This window comes from Gopherus evgoodei, chromosome 10, assembly GCF_007399415.2.
Source record: "Gopherus evgoodei ecotype Sinaloan lineage chromosome 10, rGopEvg1_v1.p, whole genome shotgun sequence".
Classification (NCBI taxonomy): Eukaryota; Metazoa; Chordata; order Testudines; family Testudinidae; genus Gopherus; species Gopherus evgoodei.
Genome location: NC_044331.1, coordinates 18,182,483 through 18,208,803, shown reverse-complemented (window position 1 = coordinate 18,208,803; position 26,321 = coordinate 18,182,483). Strand labels below are relative to the sequence as shown.

The following is a 26,321-nucleotide window of genomic DNA, read 5'->3' as shown; positions in this document are numbered from 1 at the left end:
AAACAAATTGATATATAATCTTTCCTGCAAAATGTGGCTGCGTAGTCAACAGCTGCTAAGGAGAGAGACAGCACAAGTTGTGATTTTCCACAGTTGTTGCTATAAGATCAGTCTGTTGAGTTCTGACATATACTTGGCATAGGCTGCAAATACCTTGGCAAGTGTTTTTACAGTTAACTCATCTAAATAAACATGTCACACTGCTGATGTGGAGATCTTTGCTTTTGTGCCTGGGAGCACCAAAAAACTAGTATGAGGAGATTGGCCTGCCTGATTCTCTTCTCCAGCTATTCCTGTTTTTGCTCATTTAGTGTCTTAAAATGTTGGCAAGTTTTATAAGATCTCAGCCTTGTTAACATAAGCATGATTTCACTTCCATCTGTTTTCATATTCTTAGTAGGGTTGATCTGGTTCACTAATTCTCTCATTCAACCCAGATCCTAGTATACACTCCTTAGTATAGTACATATTTACTGTAGCATTAAATCAGTGTTGTCCAGCCTGATTTCTCATTCACTTTATGTACTTCACTTAACAGATGGATTCAAACTAAATAAAGGCCCTTATCAAACAAAAATATGAGTCCACAAAACTGCTCTCTGGATAAGAGAGGTTTGGAACTTCTGGGAGAGTAAAATCTGAGGAGAATGCAGCACGGAAAAGCTTCTTGAGAAAACGATTAAGTTATTTTGGGGGCTGCTTGAGGCTCACCTCAGCCAAACCATTCAATCATATCTTAGTTTGCCACTGCCTTGCTCCTGCTACCAAAGAAAATATCTGACGCTCTTATGTTAAACAGGAATGAGTCAAAGGTCTGCTGTCAAGAAGATTTTCACACTTAACTTCTGATATTTAGCTGATCCCTGTACATGAGCACAGCAGCACAACTCCTACCTTACTTCTTCCCATAATGTGTTCCTTCTGTGTCCATCTGGGTGCGGGAGGTCTGTGGGCAGGGAGGTTTAAAAAAAAATCTGCATGTCAGAAACATGTGGGCAGCATTTAACCAGTGACAAACCCTGTATCAGGGCCAACCCTTCAGTTTGGTTTTTGTGTGTGTGGTTTGTTTTTTTGTTTTTGTTTTTTTAACTCATGAAGCCTTATTTTGTCTGCCAAACACAGAATGGACTCCTTATTCATTTCACCACCTGGAACTGATAATCTTCCTAACCTGGAACAATGCTTTTGGAAGCATGTATGTGCATCTGCTGAAAGGCTGGAGTCCTAATGAATAACCAGGGCAGTTTTGTCACAAACCGGTCGAAACTGATATAAACTCTCAGCTGAACTTTCCATCAAGTGTCAGCCAGTCTGTGGTCTAAAAGAAAGACCGTTACTGTGCTATATTTTGTAGCATATGGTATAAATTTAGCTGTCATGTGGAGTGCCATCAACTTCTGCCATGATTAGTTCTACGCTGGGTATGTCATATACTTTATGATGTTCCAAGTAGGTACCTTTCACACTTGCCACGTAATAACAATAATAATTAATAATAAAACACACTCTGACCCAGGTGTAAATATTTCTTGGTTTGATCTCTTAAATATGGTAATCATAAGCTGTTAGAAGTCTATCCTGCCTGTTTTCTATGCTTAATTCTTAAAATCAGATTGAATTAGTCATCTGATCTGAACCTGACTTCCTTCATTCTGAATGTTATTTCTTCAGAGTGCTAGTCTGAGGTATTTTGTGTACTTTCCCTTTGGGTTTGTTTGTTTTAATGTTCAACTATTTTCACTAAGGGATTGTTCAATTTCAGATGTAACTTTCAAGAAATATTTTGAAAAAGGGCTTGTTTCGTATTTTGCTTTCTTATGATGTCTAAAAAAGCACAGAAAATATTTTTGATTTAATTTGTTTTTAATAGGTTTTCTGTTTTTTTTTAATCTTAAAATATCAAGTATCTCCAGTCTGTTCTTTACTGGGTTTGCTGGAACACTTGACTGGAATCTGAGTTTGTATATATTATTATTCTCACACTATAATTGAAGGGGAAGTACTGTTGAGGTTTCCACAAAAATGTCCTTTTTCCAAAATATTAATTGGTCTTAGTACTTAATTACTAATAAAAATAAAGTTGTTCTTGGCTTTTGGGATGGTACTGGTTCTCCAGTCCTCCTAGACACTTGTAGGCTATAGAGAAGCTGAATTTCTAATTAAGAAAAACAGCAGGAAATAAAACCTTTCAGGTCTTCTTTGTGCTGCAGAAAGAAGCAAAAAGAAGGCACAAGTCCTTTTCCCCATCCTCTTAGCAGTTCAACTTAAAGCAAGTTACTGATGGGAAGAATTGATTTCATGGTGCTTTGTTCCAAGATAGCCTTTATACCAAAATCATATTCTCTCCGTGAGCTCCATTAGCTGTAGTGCAGCAAACGTGGGTCAGGAGCTAACCACATGTTGGGGTATCAAGAATCCCAAAGAGTATCAGTTAAATGGATTGGTCCATAGCAGACCTCAGTTAAAATACGTTTCAGATATAAGTTTATGTAAATCTGCTAGGAATATTTTGCCACTAATATGCATGGAAATAACATCTATGTATTCCTTGTCTTTGTTGTTATTTATTTTAATCAAAAATAGAAGTGTCCACTGTGATCAGGGCCCCCATTGTTCTAAGTACTGTACATCCACATAGTAAGACAAAGTCTCTGCCCTGAAGAATTTACAATCTAAATGGACAAAGGCAAAAGCTGGCTGAAGATTTATTAACTTCATTTTAACGACTGGGATCTGAGGCACTTGTGTATTGCCACACAGGAAGTCTATGGCAGAGTTAAGAATTTAACCCAAATCTGTTGAATCCCACCCCAGTGCTTTAATCACAAGACCATTCTTTCTTTCTTTCTTTCTTTCTTTCTTTCTTTCTTTCTTTCTTTCTTTCTTTCTTTCTTTCTTTCTTTCTTTCTTTCTTTCTTTCTTTCTTTCTTTCTTTCTTTCTTTCTTTCTTTCTTTCTTTCTTTCTTTCTTTCTTTCTTCATAGTATTGTAAAGGTTTGGGGCATGTACAATTAAGAATGCTCTCCTTGGTGCTGCTTGGCATTGTCTCAAAATATAACCCCTTCCCATGGTGGGTCTGTCTACACTGGAGCTGGAGGTGTAATTCCCAGCTCAGGTACACGTACACATGCCAGCTTTGATCAAGCTAGCATGCTGAAAATAGTAGTGTCAATGCAGCAGGGCAGGTGGAGGGATGGATTCGCCATCCAAATAAGAAACTAGGGTCTTGGATGGAATTGTAGTTGGTGCAGCTAGCTTTTCCCACCATCCACCCTGCAGGGGATGCACAGCTATTTTTAGTGCGCTGAAGCAGTCAAAGTTAGTGTATGTAGGCTTACTGGAGCTGGAAGCTAGAACTCCAGCTCCAGTGTAGACATAACTGGGTCAGTGAGGAAATATCATCTTTTGATTGAAGTATATTATCTTTTGAATGGAACTCGGACCTCTAAATTCAGGCAGTTTCAGCCTGAATTTATTATCAGCCTGAATTTGTATACACACAACCATGAAATAATACATTACCGTGTGTGTGTAAATACTTTAGTAACGTCCAAAAGTGCCTGCAATGTGAACTCCCCGGGGTGTGTGTATATAATGATTCACATCAGACACCGTTCACTGAGCATTAGAAGGAGCTTATGGTGAAGGCACTTTAACATGTTAATAAGGCATTTATAAAGGTCTTTCAGAAGCCCTTATTTATATTTTGTGCTTAGTAACTTTCTACTTTTGCTCGAAATTGTAACTTTTTGCCAGATACCTTGTTTTCCAAACTACTGTTGCTAATGCTGGAGTATTGCCTGCAGAGACTTTTACTTCCTACCACTTTAGCCCTTCTTTCTGTAAAGCTGTCAAATATGTAGTGGATTCCCTCTGGTCTCTAATTTGTCTTATCCACACTCTTCTCTTATCTAAGCGACTGCTAGTACTCAGTTTGCTGTGTTTTGTTTTCTTGTGGGGGTGGGGGGTTGTTAGCTTTGCACAGATGAGGTTGTAGGTTCCAAATTCAGCGGGGTACTTAAGCATGTGGGTAGTGACATTTCCTTCAGTGGCACAACTCAGATGCTTAAAGTTAGGTACATGCTTAAGTATATTGCTGAATTGGGGTATTCATCACCTTCAAATCTCTCTAAGCCAAATTTGCCTTAATATAAAGTAAAGTGTATGCACCCAATCAGAAAAGCAGGTGACAGAGTAATCGGATCCTGTATATTTTATTTATTATTTGACAGCTTTCTGATAGATTAACCACATCAGGCCAAAACCCACTCTCACTCAGTTCAATGAGATCCTATTGTACTATTCTGTATATTTTTGAACTGGAAACAGTGGTGTGTGGGGAGGGGCACTTGCTCCGATAGTGGGCAGTCCTGTAATCTCAGAGCTGCCTCAGTGCTTTAATATGCTCTTGAATAAAAATTGAATACTTTTGAAATACTCTGTTTTATTTGATGGGAGTGGATTTACTGTTCCGGAACACATTCTTTAGCTTCTTGCCTTCATGTATAAAATGTTGCAAAATATGTAGGAACTCTTTTGCGGACCCCCTTAGTATGCAGTGAATATTTGGTATTGTATTTCTTTTTCTTCTATTTTCTTCATTGCTTAACATTCCTTTCCCAGGTATTGAGGACAGAGAGATTTGAGCATCTGATTATGTCTCTTGATGGTAACCCCATTAATTTGGTTTATGTTATGCTCCTATTCTCCAAGCCTCAACCTCATTTTTCTCTTTCCCTCCCTTCTTTACTTCTCAACCCCCAACTTCCTTGCTCCATACATTACAGTCAGGCCACATTCACTCTGGGGAAATTTTCTTAACCTTTCCCACTGCTGCTAATATCAGTCCAGTTCCACGGTTGGGAGCCCTAGAATAGACCGCCCATTGGTAGCTGCAGCCATGTTAATGCTGTGGTCATGTATTCATGTCCAAAGCAGTATGGCATGACCTGAAGGGTACTGATATCTGACAACGGAGCATATTAACCTTGTGTCTCCTAACCAAGTTACCCATCCAGTGAAGCCAAACCAAAATTTTAAATGTCTGTGGCAGCTAATGAGCCATCCAAGCTAGGGATAACACTGGTGGAGGTGATATGCTAGTAGTGATGGCAGTAAATGATTTCCTTACGCATGCAGATCCTGTTATCGTCATCTTTTGCATGGGACTGAGTTGCTGATCTTCAGTGTGAAGACATGAGCTTTGTGAGCCTTTTCTCATGCTCTACTTGACTTTTCTTTTCACCCGTTTTAGAAATAAGCTATCTGCTGATTCCGCCCATAATTCAGAAGGTTGAGCATGGGTTACATTGTGAGTGAATGAGAGACCGCTTTACTATGATAGGCTCTGCCAATTACAACAGGGCAAAGCTACATGCAAAATGTTAGAGTAAGATGCAGTATAATTCCCATGGATGGATTTTATAATCATGCTTGTCGTGGTCCTAAAAAGGAATTCCATGACTATATTTAAAATTCACTATATGTTTATAGATTCCAAAATCCTTAACATCTGCTGTCATGTGGTTTATGTCAGACAAATAAGGCGGGAGGAAGTACAGTAGGTAACTGTCATTCATGGAATAAAAGCTGTGCAATGTGTGAGCATAAATTCCAATATAGCTTTTGTTTTAATTTTTGTGGCTTACAAAAATAAAAATAAAACTGACATCCTTTTTCTGGAAAGTCCTGAGGATTTAATCAGTATAAGCAGGCAAACTCCAATTGATTTAAAAGGAAATTTGCCTGAGTAAGCACTTACGGGTTTGCCATACTCTTTCTTTTAACAATTGTGGTTAAAAAACAAACAAAATGTTATGGCCCTTTTCAGCCTATTCAATGCTTGAAGGAGAGATTTCTGCCAGAGACTGCTGAGGAAATGTTTTCTCACACAGTGCTTGTTGCCTTTTGCAATAGGTGGCTGTTTTTCTGAGCTCAGTTTTAATTCCTACTGTTGTAAAGCTGAAGATAGAAAATTAAATGTCATATCTTGGTTTCCCTATCCAAAGCCCAGTTAAAAATACTTTGGGTGGGAGAAACTGTGGTGGGGCAAACCTGGAGATAGCTGAAGGATTAAAGCAGCAGCTACTGCTCTTTGTGATCACCACGTCCTGTGGGGTTTTGTGGCTTGATGGATCCATAGTGTGGGCAAATTCATTGACTACCTCCCTTCCACACACTGTCCACGCAGAATATAGGAACATGGAACTTGCCATCCCGGATCAGACAAGTGGTCCAGCTAATACAGCATTCTTTCACCAAGCATGGCCAGTTCTAGATATAGTATTTCAGAGGAAGGTTAAAAAAAAAAGCAAACAAACCCTACAATAGACAGTTGTGGGATACCTGCCATCAGAGAAAGTTTACTCCTACCCCCTGATAGCTAGAGGTTGGCTTATGCCTGAAAAAAATGTCTTCTGCCCTTGTTCCTTACAGGAGGTGTGCAAACTTCCAGTCATGCCCTCCCTTACCATTCACGGAATTTGCCAAGCCCCCCCCCCCCATTACTTGTAAACAGAAGTAATCCTTTACTTCTGCACTGCTGCTGGCAGCAGCACTGCCTTCAGAGCTGGGTGGCCAGAGAGCAGCAGCTGCTGGCCTGGGCATTCATGTTGTTTGCGGAGCAGGAGGATTCTGTTTTTTAATCTTGCCCCACAATACCCACTTTGTTTTTATCCTACTCCTGCTATTATGGCTGCGAATCCTAGATTCTTCACACACCCCCAGGAGAATCTCTTGCACGCACACCTTGGGGCGGGGGGGAGGACATGCCCCCGTTTGCGCACCACTGGACTACCCCCTACCCAGCCTGTCTGTGGTCTATCTTCTTGCTCAGCAGAAATGTGGTGTTTCTTTTGTATTTCAACCCTTATGTGCCAGCGGAGAGGAAGCCAAGACTTCCCCTAAATTAATTTTTTGTTTTTGTTTTGCTTTGGGAAGTTTTCACGGCATTTTCACTTTCATTTTCATGTTTCTGTTTCTCATTTCCTTGCCAGCATTTTGCATGGATGCAAACATTTATGCAGCTTTCAAAATTAGCTTTGCAAGTGGAAACTCAAAGGTGCTAATGTACGGGGAGCAGATTGAAATTTGATTTCAGAATGCATTGTTTGGCTTGCCCTGCTTCGCTAGCGAGTAGGGCAATAATGATGTCATTGTAAGATAAGACTGAATTGGTTTTCTATTTCTGTTCTGTTAAAAAAATCATCATGCTAAGAAAGAACAATACCCACTGACATTCACTGCCTCTGGCCCACTGGAATATAGACTATTGAAAAGCACAATGAATTAGAGTGTCAATTTTTTAATGAAACAGGACATGAATAATTGACAGGCAGATCTATTAAATTAGAGCACTATAGAACATCAAAGAAAGTCAGGGCAGTAATTATTATTTATTGTATATAACGTCTTCAGTCCTGAAATGTTCTGAAAAGTCAAGTTGTCCCTGTGCCAAGGAGCTTAGTCTAAGACAACACAGTCATAAAACAAACTCAGAATGGAATTGGTGCATTTTAACTCCAGTGTTTCGTGGGACATATGTATCCATGACTCTCGAGTGCCCAAGGGGCATTAATATTCCACATCAAAGAGAGAGCATAATTCATATTTTCAAGTAAACTGGATGTGTCTTTGGGTGGGTGAGTGGAAAGCTGGAGGGGGAAAGGAAGATTAAGCAGCCCTAAAAAATGCAACTCTGACAGCTTTTCAAATGCCCAAAGATTTGAAGCTTGTGACCTGATCCTGCCTTGAGCTCTGCATGGGTAAACCCAAGTGCTTGCATGGAGTCCTGTTCTCTAAAAGGGGGTTTGGCATGGGGATGGAGTCCACCAGCATGATTCTTCTTGCAGGATTGGGGCCTTAATTAATAATGCTATTGCTTTCCAGTCCTGTCTATTTTCTCATTATAATTAAATCTAAGTATCTGTTTTAAAAAATGAAAATTCTTGAATTTGACAGATTGTATGTTAACCTTCACAAATTAGAATTAAATATCCTATGTTTGTATTTTTCATTTAAATCTACTTCCTTAGTTGAAACCAAACTAAGAAGAATAAGAACAATAGAAACAGCTCTTGAAATATCTGAGTGATTTCTGGATTCACAGCTGTGAAATAGTTATGAAGTTACATAGTCAGCTCTAGCATACCAATTTCATCTTTCTCCTACATTTGTATTGTTGTACTTTATACCCTGGCCTAATGCTGCTCCTGTGCTTCCTGAACTCAGTTAAAATATTTACAGTATTTCCACAGAAAATTTAGTATGTTTGAGTTGTATCTTATCTAATAACAATAGAACATAACAATATTCAGCTTATATTACATTTTGGAAAAGCAGTTGAACATTTGGCCTCTATTCAGTGTTAGCATAAGCGTGTGCTACTCTGCCTATTTATACTAACAGACAATCGGGTCCTCTGCATATTTTTCGAGTACCTTTTTATTTAAGAGAGCACAGTAACAAAATAATTTATTCAGCTCCAGCCCTAAAATATTTTCTGGTTGAAACATTTTCTGAAAAAATTGCAGTCTGTCCAAATTCGCAGGTGCCCAATCAATGCAGTTATTGTAAAACCTTTATTAGATACACTGTGCACTCATTTCTCAAAACCCTCTTTATTTGAAGTTTCCAGTTATGTTACATTACATTATATTGGCCACTGATTCTCTCTGAAAACATACCAGTTCAATTTATCTGTTTGGGGGAATTTACTTACAACCTAGTCATTATAGTATTTTTATCACTTTTTATAACTGTCATGTTGGTTCTTTTATAACGTAATATGGTCCCTATTCTAACATTACACAGCTTATATTGTCACTTGTTTCATTTATGCAATCTATGTTAAAATCACCTAATATAATTATTTCTGAATATGCCCGAAAGCCTGCAGATGTTTTCCCAGTCTGCCTATAACATTTATAGTCGATCCCTTTGCTCTGTAAATAGCCAACATATGGGGTAGATTAACCCTAACAAATGCCTTAATCATTAAATCTTCAGACCTTCTGGCTGGCTGACATGGAATGTCAAGCTGAGGAAAGTAATTCATTATTGCCTATTGCTGGATTCAACCTGAATTTCTCTCCTGAAACAAAATATAACACTAACTGTTTTAAATGTTTATCCCCAAATTAGTGATTTTTGACTATTTTTTCAATAAAACCCTTGGCCAAAATTTTCAAACCTGAGTGTCTAAAGTTAGCTCCAAAATGCATATTTTGTCACTCTAGTAGAAGTGGCCTGACTTTCAAAGATGCCAAGCAACCTGCAGCTTCTATTGGCTTCAGCGGGATTAGTTCGTGCTCAGCAACTCTGAAAATCAGGCCAGCTCTGTATAGGTATCAAAATACAGATCTAAGAGGCTAACTTAAGGCATTCACGTTGGAAAACATTGACCTATTGTGCATTCAATGTTCATTAAGGCCTTGATCCAGCAAAACATGTACACATATGCTTAACTGTAATCTGTGAGTAGCACTGCTGACCGGACATTAAAAGTCCGGTTACAGGAGTAACTGCAATCAGTAACTGCCAGGGTGATGGGAAGAGCAGCTGCAGCTCCTCCAGGTAGCAGCAGCTCAACTCGAGAGAGAACTGGCTCTCAAGGATCCAGCTCCAGTGGAGAGAGGTAGGTACTGGCTCTGTGCTGCCCCAGGGGAGCAGGGGGAGATCCTCTCCCTCCACCCTCCCATTGTGATTTCCCCTGGCCTCTGCCTTGCTCCAGGAACTGACCTCCACCCTTGTCCCACTGTGCTTTTCCCCTGACCCCTGCCTCGCTCTGGGAACTGCTCCTGCCCCTTTATCTCGCTGTGCTCTTGCCCCCAGCCCTTGCCTCGCCATGGTGGCCCACAAATGTGTTTGGCCCTGAGCCCACAAATGGTTGATCAAGCCCTGATGGCCCCCATCACTGTAGTACCTCAGAGTCTCACAATCTTTAGTGTATTTATCCTCATAACATACCGGTGAGGTAGGGAAATGTTATCCCATTTTACAGATGAGGAAGTGAAGCCCAAAGGGTAAGTCTACTTCTGATAAAAGACCCATAGCTGGCCTGGGTCAGTTGACTCAGGCTCGCAGGGCTCGGGCTGTGGGGCTATAAATTACAGTGTAGAAATTCAGGATCATGGTGGAGCCCGGACTCTGATATCCCGCAAGGACGGAGGGTCTCAGAGGCTGGGTTCTAGCAGAAGCCCAAACACTGCAATTTTTAGCCCTGCAGCCCATGGCCCATAAGGCCAAGTCCACTGGCCCAGATTCTGAGACACAATATAGCAGAGAAGCTATACCCCAAAGACTAAATGATTTGCCCAAGGTCATACAGGAAGTCTGTGGTGGAGAGGGAATGAACTCAAGTTGCAGCCCTGTGCCCTGACCATGGATCATCCTCCTTCTCAAGAACATACCCCTTCTCTGCCTTATAAAGTATATGCAAATGTAACATGTTAACACACTAGTGGCTGGACCAAGTATTGAGAGTTATGAGTCTGATTCTACCTATGAGCTAATGGACCTGAGGTAAAATCTCCAAAGGGACTAAGGGCCAGATTTTCAAACATATTTAGGCACCTAGAGATGCAGATGGGCACTTAGGGAATTTATAAAGCATCCTAGTCTCTGTAAAATTTTTACATCTGGTCTTTACCTCAGGTGGTAGATTAATGATATAAGATCTGAGGTCCTGGCTTTTGTATTCTTATACCTGACTTTTAAATCCTTAACCCAGTCCTGAAGTATGATGTTGGCAGCATTTGTCATCTTCTACAACTTTTCATGTGTTAAACTGTTTATGGTCAACATTGTCTAAATTGTTCTGCACCCTCTCACAGATGTGTGCATAATTGCTCAAGATTGGCACTTATTTCCTTTTTAAATTAATACTCAGTTTAAATCTCTCAGGTTAGCACACACCCAAGCCCTTTATACTTGCAGAAAAAAATGAGTTTCCTCTTGTAAATGTATTATTCTGCAGCAATTCTTACCATGATACTAAAGCCACTTCCTTTTAAGTAAGCACCGACCTGGTAAACCTAAAAGAAGTTTTTCTTTCTATCTTGATATCACAGTGTATAAAATAGTGTCTAAACTGGAGAATACTAATTCAGAAACCATATGACCTTGGGTTAAAAATTAACAAGATTTGTTTCTTAAAGCAGTTAATGAGGAAATCAAAGATCAGAGCCTAAGGAGCAGGCATTTGGAAGTCTGCTTTTTTTGATATTCCTAACCCTCTTTCTGCTAGTCAACTTCATATGTACCTAGAGGAGCATATATTCCATAGAATAATAAGTAAAATGCCTTGATCAGTTGAAGAGTTGCCCCCCAAAATTGCAGTGTGTCATGCTCCATACTGTTTAGAGGTCATAAACACACTGTAGTTGCAGATCAATGAGGGTTTGCTTTGTTTTGTTTTTCCGCCACGTGTTCAGCTCTCTCTGAAACTAATAGTAAATCTCCCACTGACCTAAGTAGGAACAGTATTGAGCCCTTCATACTGAACCCTAGTTTGCCATTCACCTTAATTCAGAACTCAGCTAATTGTGTGTACTGTCCATTGAAGGCCAATGGGGCAAATCCAGATCCCTTGGAATTGGTGGAATTCTGCCACTGACTTCAGCGGGACTGTACTTTGTCTCAGGAGGACTGCAAGCCACTCTGAGGATAAAATCTAGTCCAGTAACTTCTGGCTTTCCTATCATTTTGTTCCAGTACTGGAGGTGCTTCCTTTCAGTTGTGGATGATTTCAGATTCAGAGCAGGCTGATAAGTCTCCTGGAGACAGGAATAACAAGCTGAAATACTGATTGTTTCTTTGTTAACAGTAAAATGCTGAATTAATGGATATTGTCCTGAGAAGCTTGCATCTCCTACACTCTCCTTCTTTCTCTTTTTCACAGTGCTTCCTTTCCCTTTTCCTTAACGCTCCTTCTCTCTTATTTCTTGTATCTTATCTTTCACTTGTTTATTGATCTTCAAAAGCAAGTAATGCTGATTCTGCTACTCATTAATTATATAGCAATGCCAAACAGGCCTGCTTGGTTTAAGCAATAAACCACAGCTGAGTAATCAGAATCTCAATATCATCTGTTACCCAGCTATCTAATAAAATATTTGGTCTCCTTCAAAGCAAAAGTCTAAGGGTCCAAATTTGTGGTGAGGCAACCACTGTGTCCCCCAACACTCGGGATCTAGCCATGAGGCTATAGTTCCCCCGATGGCCCTTTGGGGGAAGGTAGAAGCTGGTTAGCCCAAGAGAGTACCTTGGTTGCATCCTTTAGATTCCTGCCACTTAGAAAGTTGTGACACATTACCCAGTTCTGAACTACCAAGCAGAATGTGCTATATTTGCCTCTCTATCATGTAGCACAGGGGAGAGCAAATTCAATAGACATGGAGCAGCTCCACCTCTTCATGTCTGGCTATGGATCTGCCTGCAGAGCACTGGAACAATTTGTATTGTGGGATGCTGGGAGCCCATTGAACCAAAGTGTAAATCATGCAGGGCCGGCGCTACCATTTAGGTAGCCTAGGCAATCGCCTAGGGCGCCAGGATTATTGAGGGGGGGTGGCATTTTGCTGGGGGGGCGGCAGGCGGCTCCGGTTGACCTGCGCAGGCATGCCTGCGGAGGATCCGTGGTCCACGGCTCGGTAGAGCTGCCGCAGTCATGCTGCAGACGGTCGGCTGCTCCCACGGCTCTGGTGGACCGCCCGCAGGCATGCCTGCGGCAGCTCACCGGAGCCACGGACCAACGGACCCTTCGCAGGAATGCCTGCAGCAGCTCCACCGGAGCCACAGATCCGGCGAAATGGCCATGCACCTTAGGGCGCAAGAAACCCTGGCGCCGGTCCTGAAATCATGTATTTGATGGAAACCACGTCAAGCCAGGAGGTGCGGCAGGACGCCTAGTTCCAGCACCTGTCTGCATGATTTGGGCCTTCTGTGTCCCTGGATCTCTGGCTTACACAGAAATTGTAGGACTCTGCCTTTTGTGTGCTGACTGCATCCCTAATCTCCAGGAAAGCATATGTCATTTCTTGGCATCTAACCTTGCCCCTTCCATGCATCTTTATATGGCAAGGGGAACGTATGGGCCAATTTCACAGTTTTAACTCGGCTGTAAGTTGTGAGTTTCTATGGCATTTTTCACTGATTGTCACTTCTGGTTTGTAAAGATTTTCTCTCCATAATGGATTAGCTGCACCTTTGGGGGGTATTTGCTTAGAGCAGCTTGTCGTACAAGGCAGGCTTCAGCTGCAAGATAGTACTTAACATGTTACTCAATATTTGATGCCACCTGCACATATCTTGGTACAAAAGCTCAGGTGAAAATATGTGGGACAAAATATTGATCTCCCTTTTAACAAATAGACATTTTTAATAAATTCTGCTAAACTGTTTTCCCTCCTGAGCCCTATATTCTTATGAAGAAACTGATTCAAATACAAATGGACAGATATAACATATCTGTGCTTTATAGTTTGGAGGGTTTTCATTTAACATTTTTTCAAAGAGCCTGCTTAACACTTCGCTTTTCTGAAGATTCTTTTTCCATAGGTAGAATTTGCATCAGCATTAAGAAGTTTAGTTTGGAGACAGGAGCACACAAAATAAACTCAGATAAAACAGAATTAAAACCTTTAGGGTTTTCTAAATTCAAAGTAACTGATGTGAACTAACTAACTGGAAAAAAAAACTTATCTGGTGATCTGGGCCCATATCAGTTAAATTTTGAAAAACAAAGATATTAGATCATGAAAACTGCCAAGAGTTTCTTAACTATGGATCCAAAAACCAATGTGATGCTTTAATATTTAGCTTTGGTTGTTTAAATGCTTTTGTTCTCTCAGACTGAATTTAGCAGGTGATGACAGACAAATTCCAAATAACAAAGTAACATTTGACCTTTAAAAGCAGCAAAGAGTCCTGTGGCACCTTATAGACTAACAGACGTATTGGAGCATGAGCTTTCGTGGGTGAATACCCACTTCACGACAAAGTGGATATTCACCCACGAAAGCTCATGCTCCAATACGTCTGTTAGTCTATAAGGTGCCACAGGATTCTTTGCTGCTTTTACAGATCCAGACTAACACGGCTACCCCCCTGATAGTTGACCTTTGTATAATGTAGTGAACAACACCCAGCTTTATACATTTGGAAAAATAGTGGGAAAGTGACTCCTGTATTTCTATGTTTGAATATCTTAATGTATTTGATTGTTGTAGCTCATCATTAAAATCATAGAAATTGCTTTTAAGACCCTATGTAGGTTAAATTTGAAAAGCAAGGTATGCTGTGAAAGAATGAGGCCAGCTCATAAAATCAAAAGGATAACATAATAAATAAAATTCCAGAAACCTGAGCATGTCTACTATAGTTTTGCCCTCCTTCTGACTGTGGTGTTGATGTTGGCAGGCAGTAGGCTGTGATCGACAACTTGGGAGTAATGCCAAGGAAGACAACTGTGGAATCTGTGCAGGAGATGGTTCAACATGCAGGCTTGTGAGGGGACAAGCTAAGGCACATGTTTCACCAGAAAAAAGTAGGTTGCAAATTGATCCTATGTTGATTTATCCTTGACTATGTTTTCTGCTTAACTATTAACACAACCTATTGCAGAGTCTGACCTTTTCACTATATACTTGTTTGCAGTTATCCAAAGCTACTTATTATAAAGTCTGTGCTAGATTAGTCTATTGAAATTCCATGAGGGATACCACACATTAGAGTATAGCTAGGAAAGAATTTGAGAGATGCTTTTTTTCCTCCGTTAAAAAAAAAAAAAAAAGAGCAATTCAATTTATTCTATCAGGAATAACGATCAAGATATGCATCTCATTTTATAGGGTATCCTCATGTTGCAATATATGTGACACTGTGGCAACATTTTCAAATCATGGAAACATCTTATGGACGGTCTTATGGAAATTGTTGCATGTGGTTGAAAATGCCTGGTTTTTAAGTTAACTCTACTCCTTTTTTTAAGCTTCTAAGACAATTGTGGTTCAGAGGCAAGTTAACTACTTGTGTGGTGCAGGACATACAAAGTTTAAGGAATTAGGACACACAAGGTTTAAAGACACATTAAGATTGTGCCTGCTCATTGTGTGTTTGAGTCAATCTGTGCATTTTGTGGCAGATTCTGCCACCTTTACTCATGGTGAATAGTACCTTACTCCATCAGTAGTTCTGTCAACCTCAGTAACACTATTCATGGGTTAAGGTACTTTCCAGAGTGAGAAGGAGGCAGAATTGGGCCCTTTTGGTTAGAATTGAGTAGAGGGTGGCATGTAGTTGTGGTGCCCCAGGTGGAGCCACAGGAAAGATTTGCGACTCAGGTACCCCCCTGACTGTTTCTCCACAGCTCATATTTTGCTTCTGTTGTTCAGTCGGCTCTGCTAGTGGGTGTTTGGGTGGACAGAGCTGTTTCTTTGCCGGCTCCCAAACCCTCACGACTCCCTCTCTGCCTCCATCCTTACCTCCTCCCTTCCCACTTGCTCACAGTGGGTGAGTAGCAGCTGTGTGGAGCCTGTTCTCCCCCAACTGTTCTTGGGCTCACAATGTGGATAAATCCTGTACCATGCAGTGGAATGGAGCTCTATTGGCTCCTTAATCCCCTGCAGAGCCGCATAGGGCGGAGTGATAGTCTAGCCCCTCAGAAGCCAGAGAGATCAGTGAAAGTATGAACAGACATTTTAGCAATGATCAAGAGTGGAGTAACTGCCCATCTTGGAGGGCTGCACCAATTGTATCACTTCAGGGTTAATCGTTGTAATTCAGCCTCTGAGCCATTCACCATCAATAAGATTTGGGAAGAGTTGTTGTACATAAAGTCATATGTAATACCTGTTGCAGTATCTCTAAATATTGTCATGCTGTTTCTGTGTCATAACTTGTATATTACATTTTGTATAAATGTGAATGGAATTTGAAATACATTACAGTTTGTCTTGGTGATGCACGTTACATTACATTCGGATGACGTAGACTGGGCTGTAAAATGTCATGCCAGAGCTTCCCCAACACTGGAATTTATATTTCTTGTTGTTTGATAATTATGTATAACTAATGTAACCACATTTTTAAAAAGGGACACGTTTGTTGCAATACTTTTTAGGGTCAAGAAATTCTTTTCTAGAAGACAGAAGCTTATAATTTATTTGATTTGAACTAGTGTTGCTAGTGCTACCTTCTAACTCAGTAGTGACAAAGGCATATTTCTTGGAGTGGAGGATTTTATCGAGTAATTTAGTATTCTGAATGTGTTCATCATAAAACATTGAAAAGGTGTGATTAACATTCATATCGAGCAAATCAGCAGCTCACTTGACTGTTCTCTTCACTCTACACATATGCATTTCAATAGACCGTTTGCCCCCAGTAAACCGAGCAAATTCTATTTAATTTAGCAGGAAGAAGAATTGTAATTATTACAAAACCCAATGTTTTTTATGTAATCAAAACAGGACATTTCAGGTGTCCCCAAACAAGTTCTTGGGACATCTGGACATCATATGAAAAATCAGGACATATGGCCTCTTTATGCTTGGCCAAACTTTATTTTCAGTTGTACCTCTCCCACTCCATACACTTCCATAGAGTTTGCAATGGATGTAACTGAGAATAGAATGTGGCCCAACATGTCTAAGTAAAGTCTATTTTTGATTCTCTGCTGCATCCAAGCACAGCTCTGACATAGTGAACAGTGGTAGCCATAAGGTGTAGGCTGCGGCTTCCTTATCCCCAGCCTCTTAGCCCCAGTGGAAGTCAGAGTGGCAGGAGGCCTACTCTATGCTGCTGGCATAAGCTCTGTAATGGGAGATCAGGTGTAATGGATCTCTGTTTCACCATGCCCCCTCCCACTCCAGCCTTGTGCACAACATGCCTGCCTCTGTGTTATCTCCTCCCATTATGCCATGGATGGACGACTGCTGGCGTAGGAGGTGGCCACACCACATTTAAACCAGCAGAGATTCCCCTACACAGTGAGAATTGTCTAGGGGTAAAACCCAGGTGGTTTAAATGCACTTTGTGCCACCTCTGTAGCACACAGTAAATTTGTCAGACCGAGGAATGTGGCCAGTGTGTGACAATTGAAGTGTAGTTTCAGGGTATATTTAGTAATAATAATAGAAAGAATTTGTAAATAGGAGCAGAACTCCAGGTTTTTGGAACTGTAGTGGTAAGACAGTTGGCAAATAGTCCAAATAAATACTAGTTCAGTTCTTGTGATCTTACAGCATGGCTAAGGATTGAGGGCCTGATCTAAAGTCCTTATGAAGTCAGTGGAAAGACTCCTCCATTGTCTTTGACATCTTTCGATTAGACTCATAGCTCATTGTTTTCTCTGTTCTGCTGTGACAGTTTCTTAAGAAGGATTTGATTTGAGAGCAGCACACAAACAAAAGCTTTTCTCTTTGGCTTAGTTTTCTCTCTCCTAAATTTTATATTTCATTGTGGTAGGTTTGGTTATAAAAATGAATATACCAGACACGTAAGCAACACAACACCACGCGTGTCATTCTGCCTTGGTGTTATTGCTGTGATACTAGCAGACTTAAAACATTTTTTTGGCTTTGATTGTTCACATACCATATGGAAGTAGTTCCATATAATCATCCTTTGTGTGAATGAAATGTGGAAATGAAGCCATGTTTCTTTTGCGATAGTGTATCAGTAAAGGCATACATAATAAGTGAAGCCCTTAAGAAAACTTTGCCAAGAGAGTGTTTGTATCTAGGAATGTTGTGGGGTTAGTATTGAGATGCACGGCACTGGCATGCTGATATATCTGTATTAAAGACAGGGCATACAAGGTTGTGAATGAGATGTAAAATCCATTATACAGTGAAGCAGATTAAAGATTTCGGGAGAGAATGAGAGCCAAAGGCTTTATTATGGAAAAAGGAGACATTTATCCAGAGACAATATTTAAATGACATTTTGAAAAAAAATTGGTATTAAAATTTAAGAGAAAAATAAGTCTCTAGATATGTTGGATCTGACACTAGCAGGAAATGGAATTTGAAATGTGGAGTTAATGAAATCTGGCCTTACTCAGTTCATGAAAAGTCTTTGCTAGCTGCAGGATTTTTATTTTTGTCATTTTTTCACTGAACACTTTATACAAAAGATTTTAGATGCAAACTATTTTAATTTAATTTTCTCATTATTTATTATTTCTTACTGTCAATGTGTAATTTACCGTTGGTCACTACTTGTCACTTTACAATTTCATCCCAAAACATAATTTATTTAATCATAAAACTAATTTAAATTTGATCATAATATAGGTAGGAGTGGTAGGTACCACCTAATATTAAGGTTGCCTGATACTTCCCATTATAAGACCTTGTTTTTGGTTGTTTATAACTTTGCCAAACGTTGACCATTAGGGCTGAAATTTTCCATCCAAGATGTCTTTGAAATGCTCTATTTCCTCCATGCTTTGAAGCAGAGACTTTACATAAGTTAGAGAGGGGGGCCTTTGCATCAGGGATCCCTTTTCCCACCCCTTTGAAAAAGTGCCCAAATTTGGCAAATTTACAAGCAGGGCCGTCCCTACCCATACACAAAGTACGCAGCTGCATAGGGCACCAGGAAATGTGGCACACCAAATTCCCTTGTGCCCTACACAGCTGCATGATACTCCAGCATCTGCCCCACTTCTTCCCCATAGCCCTTGCCCCTGCTCCGCTCCAGCCCCATCTCTTCCCACCCCTGCTCTGCTTCAGTCCTGCCCCCACTCCCCTGAGGACTGAAGCAGGACCAGGCCTGCACTCACTGGCAGTGGGAAGTGCAGCAACCCGGCCCCAGCTGCACTGCTGGTGAGTGCTGGGGGGCAATTCCCTCCTGCCCCCCCAGGGGTCTGCGTATGCCCTCAGAATAGCTAGGGATGGCCCTGTTTACAAACCATTGAAAAATTGCAGCTTGCACATGCCCAGTGGAGAATTCTTTGATTTTCAGTAGCATGGTCCACCTAACACAGCTGCTAGTGCTGACCCCTCTGTGTATGCACCAGCCCCACAGAGCGCCTTAGCATGCTCCAGCCCAAGGCTGCAGTGGATCAGAAGGATTTTCTCTGTAATGGCTGCTGCCAGGTGCTCCAGGACAGGGTGGGGCTGAGCACTGGACTTGAGAGCAGAAAGCCTGTCTCTGCTGTACTCTTAATGACCCCCGCCATGGGACAAAAGCCAGACTGGAGAGAGGGAAAGGAGTAGAGTGGGACAAAGAGTCTAGTAAAACTGGGATGGGAGAAGGAAGAGAGAAACTCGTCCTGGGTGCTGGAGGAAGAGGAAAGACCGGGAGCCTATGAGGGAAATATTGGCGGACTGGGACCCAGTTGGTTTGTTGTGGGGAGAACAATGAGACTGAATGCAAAGCTGCGGAGAGAGGGGCAGATTGGGGCCGGGTGGGCAAGGAGACTGGGACTATGAACTAATAGGAAGAACGGGGCCAGGAGTGTAGCGGGAGAGAGAGATCTGACAAGGAGCTGGGGAGGCCTGTGAGCGGCTGGGCAAAGAGCCTGGGAAAAGGAGCTACAGAGACTGAGATTGGATAAGGAGTCTGGGGATAGAGACCAGGACTGTAAGCCAGTGGTGGGGAGGGGAGACAGATTGGACAAAGAGTTGGGAGGAAAAACTGGGAATGGCTGGCCAAGGAGACCTGGGCTGGGTGTGGAAAGGGGGAGAAACTAGGAATCAGATAGTGAGCCTGGAGGGAAGAATAGAACGAGCTGGGTAAAGAGACTAGTACTGGGATGAGACGCTAGAGTGGAGACTGGGACTGGATCAGCAAGAGGACTTGGGACAAAGAGACAGGCGTGAGGAAGAGACAGCTGGGTCAGGAAAGAGGAGGAGAAGGAGTTAAGCTTAGAGGAAATGGCCAGAAGAGGCCGTACACACTAGAGCGCACTTCCCTCCAGAGCTTGGAATGGAAGATTCCTAAGTCTCACCATTCCTCTTCTGTCAGCAGATATCTGTGAAACCCTCTGGCAAAGTATCTCATCCCCCATCCTGTTCCACATGGAGCGTGGTGGCCTATCACAGTCCTGCTATTAGTTACTCCTTAAAGGCTGAAGTCTGTGCAATGGATCTAAAGATTCCACCCCTCTGATGACCCACATGGATATCAATATGATGCCACATAATTAGTGCCCTGCCAAATTCACGGTCCATTTTCGTCAATTTCGTGGTCATAGGGTTTTAAAATTTGTAAATTTCATGATTTCAGCTATTTAAATCTGAAATTTCATGGTGTTGTAATTGTAGGAGTCCTTACCCGAAAAGGAGTTGGGGGAGGGTGCCACAAGGTTATTGTAGGGAAGGTTGTTGTACTGCTACCCTTACTTCTGTGCTGCTGCCAGTGGTGCTGCCTTATGAGCTGGGCAGCTGGAGAGCGGTGGCTGCTGGCCGGGAGCCCAACTCTGAAGGCAGAGATGCCATCAGCACCTGCACAGAAGTAAGGATGGCATGGTATGGTATTGCCACTCTTACTTCTTCATTGCTGTCTGCAGAGTTGGGCCCTTGGCCAGCAGCTGCCTCTCTCTGGCCACCCAGCTCTGAAAGCAGCAGCACAGAAGTGACAGTGGCATGGTATTGTCACACTTATTTCTGTGGTGCTGCTGGTGGGGAGCTGCCTTAGGAGCTGGACTCCTGGCCAATAGCTGCCAGTCTCCGACTTCCTAGCTCTGAAAGCAGTGCAGAAGTAAAGGTGGCAATACCACCCCCCAAAAGAACCTTGTTACCCCCTGCAACTCCCTTTTGGGTCAGGACCCCCAATTTGAGAAACACTGGTCTGCCCCCATTAAATCTGTATAGATAGGGTAAAAGCACTCAAAAGACCAGATTTCATGGGGGGAGACCAGATTTCACAGTCCCTGATTTGTTTTTCATTGGGGGGGGTTCATTGGCATTTTTCATGGGTGTGGATTTTTTTTTCAGTTTGCTTTTTTAAAAATCTAGGAAATTAAACATCCAAAAACTGTGTTATAGGAGCATAATTAGGTTGCAAATTCAAGCACTCAAAAGTTACAAAATGCCAGAAGTATCAATTTCCTGCTAGGGAGTTCCTTCAGAGCAGGTTTGATTAGTGTACAGCAAATAAGACATGGAACAATGAGGAATAAACGAAAGTAAGTGAGCACTGTCCATTGTGTGCACTGAATGAAGAAGCAGCAAAGAATCCTGTGGCACCTTATAGACTAACAGACGTTTTGGAGCATGAGCTTTCGTGGGTGAATACCCACTTCCTCAGATGCATGTAATGGAAATATCCAGGGCAGGTATATATATGTGTGCTAGCAAGCAAGCTAGAGATAACGAGGTCAGTTCAATCAGGGAGGATGAGGCCCTGTTCTAGCAGTTGAGGTGTGAAAACCAGAGAGGAGAAACTGGTTCTGTAATTGGCAAGCCATTCACAGTCTTTGTTCAATCCTGAGCTGATGGTGTCAAATTTGCAGATGAACTGAAGCTCAGCAGTTTCTCTTGTGAAGTCTGGTCCTGAAGTTTTTTTTGCTGCAGGATGGCCACCTTAAGGTCTGCTATAGTGTGGCCAGGGAGGTTGAAGTGCTCTCCTACAGGTTTTTGTATATTGCCATTCCTAATGTCTGATTTGTGTCCATTTATCCTTTCCGTAGAGACTGTCCAGTTTGGCCGATGTACATAGCAGAGGGGCATTGCTGGCATATGATGGCGTATATTACATTGGTGGATGTGCAGGTGAATGAACCAGTGATGGTGTGGCTGATCTGGTTAGGTCCTGTGATGGTGTCGCTGGTGTAGATATGTGGGCAGAGTTGGCATCGAGGTTTGTTGCATGGATTGGTTCCTGAGCTAGAGTTATTATGGTGTGGTGTGCAGTTACTGGTGAGAATATGTTCAGGTTGGCAGGTTGTCTGTGGGCAAGGATTGGCCTGCCACCCAAGGCCTGGAAAGTGTGGGATCATTGTCCAGGATGGGTTGTAGATCCTTGATGATGCGTTGGAGGGGTTTTAGCTGGGGGCTGTATGTGATGGCCAGTGGAGTCCTGTTGGTTTCTCTCTTGGGTTTGTCTTGCAGTAGGAGGCTTCTGGGTACACGTCTGGCTCTGTTGATCTGTTTCCTTATTTCCTCATGCGGGTATTGTAGTTTTGAGAATGCTTGGTGGAGATTTTGTAGGTGTTGGTCTCTGTCTGAGGGGTTTAGAGCAGATGCGGTTGTACCTCAGTGCTTGGCTGTAGACAATGGATCGTGTGATGTGCCCGGGATGGAAGCTGGAGGCATGAAGGTAGGCATAGCGGTCGGTGGGTTTTCGATATAGGGTGGTGTTAATGCGACATCACTTATTTGCACCGTGGTGTCAAGAAAGTGGACCTCCCGTGTAGATTGGTCCAGGCTGAGGTTGATGGTGGGGTGGAAGCTGTTGAAATCATGGTGGAATTTTTCCAGAGTCTCCTTCCCATGGGTCCAGATGATGAAGATGTCATCAATGTAGCGTAGATAGAGAAGGGGTGTGAGTGGACGAGAGCTGAGGAAGCGTTGTTCCAGGTCGGCCATGAAGATATTGGCATATTGTGGGGCCATGCGGGTGCCCATAGCAGTGCCACTGATCTGGAGATATATATTGTCATCAAATTTGAAATAGTTGTGTGTAAGTATAAAGGCACAGAGCTCAGCAGCCAGTTGTGCTGTGGCATCATCAGGGATGGTGTTCCTGACAGCTTGTATTCCATCTGTGTGTGGGATGTTGTGTAGAGAGCCTCTACATCCATGGTGGCTAGGATGGTGTTTTCTGGGAGGTCACCAATGCATTGTAGTTCCTCAGGAAATCAGTGGTGTCGCGGAGATAGCTGGGAGTGCTGGTGGCATAGGGTCCTGAGTAGAGAGTCCATATATCCAGACAGTCCTTCAGTGAGAGTGCCAATGCCCGAGATGATGGGGCGTCCAGGATTTCCGGGTTTGTGGATCTTGGGTAGTAGATAGAATAACCTGGTCGGGGCTCTAGGGGTATGTTGATTTCTTCTGGTGTTAGTGTAGGGAGTGTCCTGAGTAGATGCTGTAGTTTCTTAGTGTATTCCTCAGTGGATCTGAGGGAAGTGGCCTGTAGAATTTGGTATTGGAGAGTTGTCTGGCTGCCTCCTTTTGATAGTCAGACCTGTTCATGATGACAACGGCACCTCCTTTATCAGCCTCTTTGATGATAATGTCAGGGTGGTTTCTGAGGCTGTGGATGGCATTGCGTTCTGCACGGCTTAGGTTGTGAGGCAAGCGATGTTGTTGTTTCCACGATTTCTGCCTGTGCACGCCGGCGGAAGCATTCAATGTATAGGTCCAGGCTGTCATTTCGACCCTCAGGAGGAGTCCATGTGGAGTTCTTTTTCTTGTGCTGTTGGTGGGAGGGCACCCGTGTATCAGTGCACTGTTCAGTGTTGTCCTGGAAGTATTCTTTGAGTCGGAGACGGCGAAAGTAGGCTTCCAGATCGCCACAGAACTGTATCATGTTGGTGGGGGTGGCAGGGCAGAAAGAGAGTCCCCGAGATAGGACAGACTTTTCTTCTGGGCTGAGTGTGTAGTTGGATAGATTGACGATATTGCTGGGTGGGTTAGGGGTACCACTGTTGTGGCCCCATGTGGCAGGTAGGAGTTTAGACAGCTTACAGTCCTTTTTCCTTTGAAGAGAGGTGAAGTGAGTAATGTAGATCTCCTGTCTTATTCTAGTGAAGTCCGTTTGTATAGAAGTTTGGTTATTAATGAGAGTCTCCAGGTTGGAGAGCTCTTTTTTTGATGTTTTCCTGTTTGCTGTATAGGATGCTGATCAGGTGGTTCCTCAGTTTTTTTGATAGAGTATGACATAATCTCTCACTGTGGTCGTGTAGTATGTAGATAGCAGTGGATTTTTTACCTTTAGTCCATTTGGTATGATGTCCATCCGTTTGCATTTGGAAAGGAAGATGATATCTGTCTGTATTTGTGCAAGTTTCTTCATGAGGTTGATGGATTTCCATTCCATACGGCTAAATGCAGTGCCTTGCATGGTGTCAAGTATCAGAGGGTAGCCGTGTTAGTCTGGATCTGTAAAAGCAGCAAAGAATCCTGTGGCACCTTATAGACTAACAGACGTTTTGGAGCATGAGCTTTCGTGGGTGAATACCCACTTCCTCAGATGCATGTAATGGAAATATCCAGGGGCAGGTATATATATGTGTGCTAGCAAGCAAGCTAGAGATAACGAGGTCAGTTCAATCAGGGAGGATGAGGCCCTGTTCTAGCAGTTGAGGTGTGAAAACCAAGAGAGGAGAAACTGGTTCTGTAATTGGCAAGCCATTCACAGTCTTTGTTCAATCCTGAGCTGATGGTGTCAATTTGCAGATGAACTGAAGTCAGCAGTTTCTCTTTGAAGTCTGGTCCTGAAGTTTTTTTTGCTGCAGGATGGTACCTTAAGGTCTGCTATAGTGTGGCCAGGGAGGTTGAAGTGCTCTCCTACAGGTTTTTTGTATATTGCCATTCCTAATGTCTGATTTGTGTCCATTTATCCTTTTCCGTAGAGACTGTCCAGTTTGGCCGATGTACATAGCAGAGGGGCATTGCTGGCATATGATGGCGTATATTACATTGGTGGATGTGCAGGTGAATGAACCAGTGATGGTGTGGCTGATCTGGTTAGGTCCTGTGATGGTGTCGCTGGTGTAGATATGTGGGCAGAGTTGGCATCGAGGTTTTGTTGCATGATTGGGTTCCTGAGCTAGAGTTATTATGGTGTGGTGTGCAGTTATGGTGAGAATATGTTTCAGGTGGCAGGTTGTCTGTGGGCAAGGATTGGCCTGCCACCCAAGGCCTGTGAAAGTGTGAGATCATTGTCCAGGATGGGTTGTAGATCCTTGATGATGCGTTGGAGGGGTTTTAGCTGGGGGCTGTATTTGTATCTGCTTTTACAGATCCAGACTAACACGGCTACCCTCTGATACTTGGAATGAAGAAGGGAACTTGGAGGGGGGAATAGTATGTGATAATGTAAGTAAACACAATATCATGATGCATAATCTCAAGGGGGGCAAATTAGGAAAACATTAATTCTGTGCATTTCCTAACTTTTGAGTTCTTGATTCATACAAAATAAATAATTTGCTTGGAAACATTGTGCTCCAGAATTCATTATGTATTTCACTTAGTAGCTCACAAAAAATGTTCAATACTATTTGACCAGCTCTATTATGTAGTCTATTATGCAGAGGAACTTTGTGTTTCTGTAAATGGTTGACTGAGGAAGTGTGTGTGAGTGTGTGTAAGTAACTCATTTTAGAATGTAAGGGCTTGTCATTATATATAATGCATGAGCTGTTTTCTTCTCTCTTTATTCCCTCCCCAAAAGGAGAATGAACCAGTAATTCTACAGAGTGAAATCCATGTGGTCTTTTCTAAACACCTGTAGTCAGGGCCGGTGCTACCATTTAGGCCAACTAGGCGATTGCCTCGGCCGCCAAGATTTGGGGGCACCATAAAGCGGGCGCCCACCAATTTTTTTTAAAGCATTTCAAGCGGCCGCTGCGCTGGGACGGAGAGGGAGTCTGAGCCGCTGTCAGCAGCACGGGGGTTCCATCGCGCAGTCGCTGCTCCACTTCTCCTGCCTCCTAGGCTTGCAGCGCCAGTCAGCTGTTTGGTGCCGCAAGCCTGAGAGGAGAATTAGAGCAGGGGCAGCTCGGGGATGATGCGGAGCAGAGGTGAGCTGGGGTGGGAGATTCGCAACAGCTCCCCGGGCTGGGGGTGGGGAGCTGCCGCGGGGGTGACTCAGGGGAGTAGGGGGAGCTGCCACAGGGCTCCTCACCTCTGCTCCGCATCCTCCCTGAGCATGCTGCCCCTGCTTTAATTCTCCCGCCTCCCAGGCTTGCGGCGCCAATCAGCTGTTTGACGCTGCAAACCTGGGAGGTGGGAGAATTAGAGCGGGGGTGGCATGCTAGAGGAGGATGCAGAGCAGAGGTGAGCTGGGGTGGGGAGTTGCTGCACAGCTCCCGGGGGGGGGAGCTGCTGTGGTGGGAGGGGTGGCTCAGGGCAGGAGGGGCAGGGAGCTGCTGCAGGGCTGGGGTGAGGGCGCAAGGTGGAAGTTGCTCCTAGGGTGTGAAAATTCCTTGCACCAGCCCTGCCCATAGTTCTGTGAAGGAAGAACAGTCTACTACTTTCTCTTCATGAGAGTTAGTTTGGTTGGTTGGTTTGGAATTACTCTTGGACTTATGAGACTTGCTTGCTTTCCTGATCTGTCTTGGCTTGTGTAGGAAAACTCTGGTTTATGGACATTGGCTGTCCCGTTGTGTATTGTACATTTCATTTCCCTGAGATCCATTTGCCT

General features: G+C 42.9%; 1 protein-coding gene across 3 annotated transcripts in view; it reads left to right on the top strand.

Moving 5' to 3' along the window:
* The window catches only part of ADAMTSL3 (ADAMTS like 3), a 292,061-nt gene that overhangs the window by 150,425 nt on the left and 115,315 nt on the right, over positions 1–26,321 (top strand). For all 3 annotated transcript variants that reach the window (XM_030578650.1, XM_030578651.1, XM_030578649.1), the window contains exon 7: positions 14,418–14,544. In XM_030578650.1, the coding sequence (XP_030434510.1) occupies positions 14,418–14,544 (127 nt within the window). The remainder of the gene's footprint in view (positions 1–14,417; positions 14,545–26,321) is intronic.